Source organism: Camelina sativa, chromosome 20 (assembly GCF_030686135.1).
Source record: "Camelina sativa cultivar CO46 ecotype springtype chromosome 20, ASM3068613v1".
Taxonomy (NCBI): domain Eukaryota; kingdom Viridiplantae; phylum Streptophyta; class Magnoliopsida; order Brassicales; family Brassicaceae; genus Camelina; species Camelina sativa.
Genome location: NC_141899.1, coordinates 33,907,971 through 33,918,548, shown reverse-complemented (window position 1 = coordinate 33,918,548; position 10,578 = coordinate 33,907,971). Strand labels below are relative to the sequence as shown.

Genomic DNA, 10,578 nt, shown 5'->3' with positions numbered 1-10,578 from the left:
AAGTGTCGCGACACACATGAAAAACCCACCACGTGAAGTTCTCTTATTGGTCTGTCTTCTCCAAAGTCGTAATAGTAATAGTAAATCAAAGTCAAAACACAACGAAGACATAACGCGTGCGAGTGTGTCCGACCGAGTCGAAGAGATTGTGTGTGTGTTTTTTTTTTGTTTTTTTTTTTTCACATTTTAGAGAGCGTCAGTCAAAGTCGCTCGCTAGCTAGATTCGGTTGCTTCACGTGGAAACATGCTATTGGTTCACATAGCTTCTATTCTAAAACCAGAACAAAAGAACTCCAAAGAATTAAATTAAGAACACAAGATTAAAAGAATTACTCTTTTTTTTATTAATCTTTAGGAAAAATTACTCAAAACCTAAAGCTTTCTTTTGTTCTCTCTCAAACTCATAAGTTGTGCTACACATTAACACCTACTTATATATAAAATTATATTTTCAAAACACTTTTGGAAAACTAACTTTAGATGACTCCTAAAGAAAGTAAAACTAACAAATTTGATATGTATATTTAGATTCTCCTAAATATACTCAGCTTGATGTCCAAGCTACTTCAAGCTTATAACAACATTTTCCCCCTTAAGCTTGAAGACACATTCACTCACATCTTGAACTCCAATGAAGCTCCTCATTTCCTTGAACATAAATCTCTCAAGTGCTTTGGTCAATATGTCTGCCTTTTGTTCTTCTCCAAAAACAAATTTAACCTCTACTTGTTCATTCCCAACACACTCTCGTATAAAATGGTATCTCTTGTGAATATGTTTGCTTCGACCGTGGAACACCGGATACTTGGTTAACTCGATTGCTGACTTGTTATCAATCCAGATTGTGACCTTCTCACATTCCTTTCCTGTTATCTCGGCAAACAACTGTTGAAGCCAAATAGCTTGCTTTGCTGATTCTATGGCTGCCATGAGTTCAGTCTCACAAGATGATAGAGGCACAGTTTCTTGCTTTTGGGTACACCAAGTGATTGGACTATCGCCAAAGTAGAAGATATGACCTGTTGTGCTTCTTCCGTCATCCTCGTCAACATTATGCGAACTGTCAACATTATCCCACTAGTTTTTCATTACCAGAACGTGCAAAGACAAGACCGTACGAAGATGTTCCTCTCAAATACCTCAAGACCTGTTTTAGTGCTGCTCCATGTGATTCTCTAGGCTCATGCATATATCTACTCAAGACTCCAACACTATAAGATAAATCTGGTCGTGTGTGAAGTAAATAGCGTAGACACCTGATGGTTCTTCTATAATTTTGTTCATCAATATTTTCGCCTTTGGAGACTTCGACAGCTTCAGATTCTGTTCCATCGGAGCATGACAAAAATTGCAGTCTTTCATTCCAGTTTCCAACAATATCTTCTTCGCATATCTCTCTTGCTTCAGAACAATATCTCCTCCAAACTGATGTACTTCTATCCCAAGATAGAAGGTTAACTTTCCTAGATCACTCATATCAAATTTTGATGCCATCTCTTCTTTAAACTCTAGTATCAATTTCAGAGACAAACCTGTGATAAGTAGATCATCTACATACACAACCACAATGAGAAAATGCTCTGCTTCTTCCTTTTGATACAAAGATGGCTCCTTTAGGCATCTATGAAACTTCAATTCTGTAAGGATTTTATTAAGCTTGTTATTCCAAGCTCTAGGTGCTTGCTTTAACCCATAGATAGCTTAGTTTAACTTGTAGACCTTGTCCTCCTTTCCTAAGCATACAAACCCTTCTAGTTGAGTGACATAAACTTCTTTTTTCAATTCACCATGTAGAAATGCAGCTTTTACATCAAGATGATGTATTTCCCAACCCCTCGATGCTGCTAGAGCAATAATAAAGCGGATCGTCTCAATACGCGCCAAAGGAGACTTCGTCATAATCAGTACCATGCCTTTGAACGTATCCCTTTGCCACCAACTGTGCTTTGTACTTGTTGATACTTCCATCAGAGTTTTGTTTTATTTTGAATACCCATTTTAAACCGATAGGCTTGACTCCAACAAGAAGATCCACCAAATTCCACGTCTTATTCCTTTCTATAGAATCGAGTTTGTCTCACGCGCTTCTGTCCAAACCTTTAATTCTCTAGCTTCACTAAAGCTCCACGGTTCCTCATTCATTGAAAATAAAAGACGTTCACCCTCATATTCTGTGGTATGAACATAATCATTTAAGTAAGCTGTGTCATGCTTGGTCGCGTGGATCGCCTTAACTGTGGTTGTAGCTCCTGCTCTGTTTCAACATTGGCATCATCTCCGCTTTCTTCATCTTCTGCATCAAGATTTTCTTCATTTTCTTCATCAATTACCACATTCTCACTTATATCTCGAGTGTTAGAATCAATTTCCTATGTTTCACCAATCTCTCTGATGCCTTTATTTCCAAATTCTCCCAAATGAATAACAAACTTCCCTGAGTCACTACATGTCTCTCTTTGAACCTAGTTCCAACTCCAACTTCTTGTTTCATCGAAAATTACATCTCGACTGATGATTATTTTTCTTCTTATAGGATCATACATTCGATAGGCCTTTGAACCAGGCTCTGTTCCTAGATGTACCAATGTTCTCGATCTGTCATCTAGTTTTCTTCTCCCAACAGCCTCTGTTCTTGTATATCCGACACAACCAAACACTCTCAGATGATCGAGATTTGGTTTCTTCTCTTTAAACATCTCATAAGGTGTGGACTTCTGCAATGATCTTGTTGATCAAGTATGTAGCGTGTCTTAATGCCTCTCACCAAAGGTAGTTTGGTACATCCATGTGTTTCAAAATGCTCCTGGTCATCTCCAAAAGAGTTCTATTACGTCTTTCGACAACTCCATTCTGTTGAAGAGAATATGGTGCCGTCAAATGTCTCTTGATTCCATACTTGTCACAATAGGATTGAAACTCATGAGATACAAACTCTCCAACTTTGTCCGTTCGAAAAGTTTTTTTATCACAGCCCTTGTTTCTTGTTCAGCAAGTGTCTTAAAGATTTGGAATTTCTCAAAAGCTTCACTCTTCTCTTTTAGCAAAATAGTCCACATATACCTTGAGTAATCATCAATGATCACAAAAACATACCTCTTATGAGCAGCAGTTGCAGGGGTGATAGGCCCACAAAGATCACCATGAATAAGCTCAAGACGTTGAGTGGCTCGGTAAGAAGTAGCTTGAGGAAAGTTTTTACTTGTTTGTTTCCCAGCGAGACATGATGCGCAAATCTCCTTATCCACATTGACTTTTGGTATGCCTCTCACTAGCTCATTATTGATCATCATCTTCATAGTCTTCAGATTAACATGACCCCAACGAGCATGCCACTTTGATGATTCTGTCATCGTTGCCAGCTGCAAACACTTAGAATCATCGACATCCAAAATAACCTTGTACAAGCGATTTCTTGACCTTGTTGTTTTCACCAGCGGTTTTCCTAGACGATCATACAACATTAATAGGTCATCTTTCATTCTGACCTCACACCCTGCTTCAGTAGTTTGACCAAGGCTTATTATGTTGCTTTTTAACTCTGGTATATAAAACACATTGTGTAGGACTTTCTTCACACCATCCTTTAACATGAAACGAATAGAACCTTTTCCTTTAATGTTTGTGCGGGAATCATCTCCAAACTTCACCATTCCTGTCACGTCTTCATCTAGGTCGACAAAGAATTCTCGATTTCCACTCATATGGTTGCTCGCACCATTATCAAGATACCACACATTTTCGGTGTCTAGACTTACTTCAAAGCCTTTAGGTTTCACCTTTTGCTCATTTAGATATACCACCTCATGCATCATAAATTTATCAGCTTCGTGTGTGTCTTCTTCCTCTTTGTCAACTACTTCCTGGAGTTTAAGCAACCTATCAGTGAAATTCGACGCATAGTGGCCCTGTTTATCACACCGATAACATGTTATTGTTGCTTCTCTCTCTTTATCACGTTCCTGTTTGTATGATCCACTTTGGTTGTAACCAAAGCGTCCACGGCCTCTTCCTCGCCAATAAGATCGTCCTCCTCTTCCTCTGTTGTTCCCATAGAACTCTTGTCAGGAATTCATATTGGCATACATAAGTTTGCCGTGATCTTCTTGTTGTTCCTCCTCTTCCTCATTGATTCTTTCTTTATATGCTTTTAATCTGCCAACAATGTCTTCAAAGGTTGTTGTGTTGAGGTCGAGGACTTGTTCAAGGGATGCAATAATGTGTATAAATTTCTTTCGTGGTAGAGTTTTAAGAAATTTCTTCACTAGTTTTGATTCTTCAATTGTTTCTCCAAGAGCCGCATATTTTGAAGAGATTTCAGAAAGTCTACCAGCAAAAACATCAATCGTATCTCCCTCCTTCATCTTAAGTCTGTCAAACTCAGTCATAAGAGTTTGTAATCTAGCTTCTTTAACTCTTTCAGCACCTACATGTCTCGCCTGTATCACATCCCAAACACCTTTTGAAGTATCATGTTCTCTAACTTGTAGTATCAACGCTTCGGGTATGGATTGAAATAACAGAGCAATTGCCATATTATTCTTTTCTTCATCTTTGTTCCCCAGATCTATTGTTTCCCATACCTTGTTCACCTTGAGAGCTATCTTCATTCGCATAGCCCAAACTGTATAGTTAGCAGAATTTAGCATAGGACATTTGACAGAGGAGGGTCCATCGTCCTTCGTCTTGATCGTCTCGTCTCTCTCATCATCACTCATCTCCTTCTTGACGATTTTGATCTTCAAAGCTTATTGTCTCCAACGATGGTGCTCGATCGATCACAAAGTAGCTCTGATACCAAATCTAGAACTAGAACAAAAGAACTTCAAAGAATTAAGAACACAAGATTAAAAGAATTATTCTCTTTTATTAATCTTTAGGAAAAATCACTCAAAAGCTAAAACTCTCTCTGGTTCTCTCTTAAACTCATAAGTTGTGCTACACATTAGTACCTCCTTATATATGAAATTATATTTCCAAAACACTTTTTAAAAACTAACTTTAGATGACTCGTAAAGAAAGTAAAACTAACAAATTTGATATGTATATTTAGATTCTCCTAAATATACTCAGCTTGATGCCCAAGCTACTTCAAACTTATAACAACATCTATAATGCTATATGTTTGTGTTCAGGTTAAATAATCTAAGTTTCTCCCCATGCACAAAAATATTAAAGACGGTTAATCAAAATGAAGAGAATATAGCATGGAAATCTAGTGAGTCTTTGAAAGTAAACTTCCAACTTTATGGTGCAAACTTCCAACTTTATGGCTATTTAGCAAAATGAAAACAGTAAACTTATGATTGGTTTTGAGGACTAGAATAAAGAGATGGACATATACTTTACGATGAGAAAATAAAACTTTTTTTCTTATTAGAAAGAAAAAAAATTATACTCTGACCCCTTAAATATTCTGTCAAATGTCATTTTATTTTCTTTAATTTATTTGCTTGGCCCATATCTGGATTCCTGAAATGAACACACCATAATTTTCATGCCCATTTTTGTCCTTCCATTAACACCAAACGTACCTTGCTTCCTTTTATATATGCGTGTCTCTCTACTCTCTATATATCACTCCCACCTTCACCCCTAAATGCTAAGAGAGTGGACATCACACCATTGTCATTGATCTCATCAAGTAAAAATATCCAACAAACCAGATTGCGTTTGCCCTTCTTCTTCTTCTTGTTTCTCATTAGAATCTTCTATTTCCTGTCTAAAAAAAGAAAGAAAAAATATGATGATTTCCACTGCAAAAGCTCAATGTTTGCCACTCAAATTCTGCCTCATGTCTCAAGATTTTTGATTCCAACTCCGCGATTTACGCCTTTTCTTAACCATTCCTTTGCTTCTTGCTTTGAAACCATATTGGTTTTGCAGTGTTAATGGCGCACTGAGTCTGCCTAAAGCCGTTAACCTTTCCTTACCAAATTTATTATTTTCTCACCCCAAAGAAAAAGAAAAAAAAGAAGATAACAAATGGGTCAGAGGAGCAAGTTGCCATAAAGGTCCCAACAGAAGAAGAAAAGAGAAGTTTCCCCGTGTCAAATTGTCACAAGCTTCATCCCTATTTATAACTACCTTACCAAGAAGAGAAGCCCAAAAAGCCATAACAGTTTCTTTTTTTTCAAAGAGATCATCGAAAAATATGTCGATCTCTCGTACTCGAAACTTCTTCGAAAGATTCTGCGTCGAGGAATACAATATTGACACCATCAAACAGAGTAGTTTCCTCTCAGCTGATCTCTTACCATCTCTTGGAGCAAGAATTAACCAATCCACGAAGCTCCGTAAACACATAATCTCTCCTTTTAACCCACGTTATAGGTAATTTGCTCATTTCTAGACTCTTTCTTTAAGTATTTAACTACTCTGTTTTTTATATACTCTGTTTTTAATCCTCTGTTTTGTTGAAACAGAGCATGGGAGATGTGGCTAGTCTTTCTAGTTATTTACTCAGCTTGGATTTGCCCATTTCAGTTTGCTTTCATCACCTACAAAAAAGACGCGATCTTCATCATCGACAACATTGTTAATGGCTTCTTCGCCATTGATATTATTCTCACCTTCTTCGTCGCTTATCTCGATAGCCACTCCTATCTCCTAGTTGACAACCCTAAGAAAATAGCAATAAGGTTAGAAAAAAATATTGCTTTTGAAACCCTTTTATTTTAAGTGAATCAGAATCTCAAAAAAAAAAAAACATATTTGAAAATTGTAACATGTTTAGGTACCTTTCGACATGGTTTGCTTTCGATGTGTGTTCCACCGCACCATTTCAGCCACTGAGCCTTTTGTTTAACTACAACGGAAGCGAACTAGGATTCAGAATTCTCAGCATGCTCAGGTTATGGCGTCTTCGACGAGTTAGCTCGCTGTTTGCAAGGTTTGTTTAACACAATGCTAACTAAGAGAAGAGACCATACTCTTCTTAGGGTTTGATCAAGAAAAGTGCTTACTCCAATCTCTAACTAACTCTTTCCTTTTGTTTTAGGCTTGAGAAAGATATACGTTTCAACTATTTCTGGATACGATGCACAAAACTTACTTCGGTTAGTTCCAAAACAGAGCAAACCTAATCTCATGCATTTATCATAAAGCAAAACAGAGTAGACCCTATTTGTGTTTTTAAATGGACACCATATTAAAAGCTAGTGACTTACACCGTTACACGTGCTTGTTCATCTCAGGTCACTTTGTTTGCTGTACATTGTGCTGGATGTTTCAACTACCTGATTGCAGATAGATATCCTAATCCAAGAAAGACATGGATTGGAGCTGTGTACCCAGATTTCAAATCAGCAAGTCTCTGGAATAGATACGTGACTGCTCTTTACTGGTCAATCACGACACTAACCACCACTGGATACGGAGACTTGCATGCTGAGAATCCAAGAGAAATGCTTTTCGACATCTTCTTCATGCTGTTCAACCTCGGTTTGACAGCTTACCTCATTGGAAATATGACCAACCTTGTCGTTCATTGGACTAGCCGAACCAGAACCTTTGTAAGTTTTGATCACTTCGCTTTATTTAAATCTAGGTATGTTCATTTCGGATAAAAGATCAGGTAATAACGTGGCGTATACTCAAGTTTGTATGTCTTGTGTTTAACAGAGGGATACAGTGAGAGCTGCTTCAGAGTTTGCTTCAAGAAACCAACTCCCACATGACATACAAGACCAAATGTTATCACACATTTGCTTAAAGTTCAAAACAGAGGGATTGAAACAACAAGAGACCTTAAACAATCTACCAAAAGCTATCCGGTCAAGCATCGCAAACTACCTCTTCTTCCCCATTGTTCACAATATTTACCTCTTTCATGGAGTTTCACGTAACTTCCTCTTTCAACTGGTAAAATTTTATTATACTCTATTAAGTTTTAGTAATATTCAAAATCAAAGAGGTGATCAACTCCATGTTACCATTCCATGTTCTAGGTTTCAGATATAGACGCTGAGTATTTCCCACCTAAAGAAGATATTATTCTACAAAACGAAGCGCCTACAGATCTTTACATTATGGTGTCAGGAGCAGTGGTGAGTTGATTATATCAGTTATTCGTTAAAAATTGTAATTAAAAGCGGAGGAAGATTTGTAACATTGTGTTAATTGTGCAGGACTTCACGGTCTACGTTGATGGACATGATCAGGTTCAAGGGAAAGCAGTTATTGGAGATTCCTTTGGAGAGATTGGTGTTTTATGCTATAGACCACAACCATTCACGGTAAGAACAACCGAGCTATCTCAAATTCTACGGATAAGTAGAACATCGCTGATGAGCGCGATGCACGCTCATGCTGAAGATGGAAGGATTATAATGAACAATCTATTCATGGTACGTGAGTTTTAAAATCAGATATGCTTGTTGGAAATGTTTTATGTAGTTCAAAAAGTATTTGATTATATAAAAACATGCAGAAACTTAGAGGACAACAGTCCATAGCAATAGATGATTCGAATAGTGGTCAAGAAAACAGAGATTTCAAAACAGTGGGATGGGAAGAGTGGAGAGATTCAAGAAAAGATGGCTATGGTTTAGATGTTCATGTTACGATTCCGAATTCCGACAATGCTCTAATGGATGCAATTCACAAGGGAGATACCGAATTGGTTAAGAAGATACTTAAAGAACAAAAGTCAGAGAGTGTCAAAGAGGAAAGATTAAATAGTGAAACAGCTGGACGAAGTTACGCTAACGTTTCGCTGAAAAAAGATCTGTATTGCAGCTCAAGCAACCAAACTATCAAGCCAAGTAAAAGAGAAGATAAGAGAGTTACAATCCACATGATGTCACAGCGCAAGAATGGGAAGTTGATACTCTTACCATCATCCATTGAAGAGCTTTTAAGACTTGCAAGTGAAAAGTTTGGAGGCTGCAGCTTCACAAAGATCACTAATGCGGACAACGACGAGATTGATGATTTAAATGTGATTTGGGATGGTGATCATTTGTATTTTTCATCAAATTGAGTTTGAAAACTCGACATCATTTATAGAGCATGTATATGTGTGCAGGTGATGTATTATTACTCGGATTCATAGAAAAGTTAGATTATCAAACGCAGAGTCTACAAAACTAACATTGGTTAGTAACTTATGAAAATTCTATGCAGAGTCATCTGAATGTGATGAACCGATTATGATTGAACTAGCTCGACATGGTTATCAAGAAACCTAGATCGTCTCCAACTCGTTTAAGAGGCATATAAGCCTGATTTTTCTTTGAGAAAAAAGTTTGTAGGTATACTAATATTTTTGACGTACAAATTTGAAATAAATATTCATTTTTTTTAAACTACAATCTGTGCAATTGTTTATATCTATATCTAAACAACTTTACAATTAACTAGGAAAGTTACCCGCACAAGAATTAAATAACCAAAAAATATCAAATTAATATCCTATTTTCAAATTAGATTTTTGTTCTTTTTAAAAATGTTCTAAATTGAAATTATTTTTGTATTTTAAACTTTTAATCGCACATTTTGAAATGGACAATGAAAAAGAGTATTTAATAAAATGTTTATAAAAGTCTTATATATATGTAAACTTCTTAAAAATATTTTGAAGCCCATTTGCAAATTTTCAAGAATTTTATGAGTCCAATACATATTATGTGGTTAATTAAAATTAGGTAGAATTTGGGTCAACATAATTTCTAATTTCGTTTAGACCATTAAGAATAATTACAAAGCAACCCATTAAAGAGTTTCTAGTATTTGATCATACAAACTTTCAAAATAATTATAAAGTTTACATATACAAAAAGCTTGTTAACTAATGTGCCTTCAGCTTAAACTCCTCAAGTTTACCCTTCATGCTGCATTATGTGCTTTATGTAATAACGTCCAGCAAATTCCGAGCTAAAAAATTAGAAAACACATTCATAAGTTAAACCCTAGCATGATACACTACTTGATATTTATGAACATTAAAAACTTACATAGCCTTGTGATGCTAAAGTCCTTCAAACTCCGGTTTTATAAAGATCTTGGAGGAGGCCAATGTGTTTACAATACACGGTTCACCTAAGGATGTTTAAAGTGTTAAAAAGTGTGCTAAATGAGTATACAACCTAGTCGTTAGCATTTGTTCAATCTAGCAAGTTCTATTAATAGTACATACCTTCATACTCTCCAACCCTCCAAAAACGCAGTACAAAAAACACCGGTTCAGTTTGATATGTGAGATGGCATCCAGATGACTCCCATGAAGACATGAAAAGGTTAGCATAGTAATTCATTTCACGACACTTTACAGTTTCATTCCTACAGATGAATATACTTGTTACATTCTATAATAAAGACAAACTTATAAATTTTAAAATCAGTAAAGATGGAATAAATGTGTCTTACCTGCCATTTAATAATGTCAAAACAACTTCATTACCACCATCTCCATTTCCATGATTTCTCCTGTCCTTCACATCTACTACAGATCCGCAAACATCTATTTTTGGAAAAATTCAGTAATTTTCTTTACAATGTATATCTCCAAAGCTTTTTAACATTCACATGAAACTATTTTTGTAAAAGTTCAATTTGTACTTTTCTATTGGAGGAACCAAT

The 10,578-nt window shown here is 36.3% G+C and overlaps 1 protein-coding gene across 1 annotated transcript; it reads left to right on the top strand.

Annotated features, from left to right (window-relative positions):
* The first annotated feature begins 5,452 nt into the window (after positions 1-5,452).
* On the top strand, positions 5,453-9,070 carry LOC104773143 (potassium channel KAT1). The gene is made up of 9 exons (XM_010497709.3): positions 5,453-6,330; positions 6,423-6,638; positions 6,734-6,889; positions 6,998-7,055; positions 7,194-7,511; positions 7,621-7,860; positions 7,947-8,045; positions 8,127-8,345; positions 8,429-9,070. Exons 1-9 carry the CDS (start codon positions 6,152-6,154, stop codon positions 8,978-8,980), a joined length of 2,037 nt encoding a protein of 678 aa, XP_010496011.2. The 5' UTR covers positions 5,453-6,151; the 3' UTR covers positions 8,981-9,070.
* Positions 9,071-10,578: the final 1,508 nt, after the last annotated feature.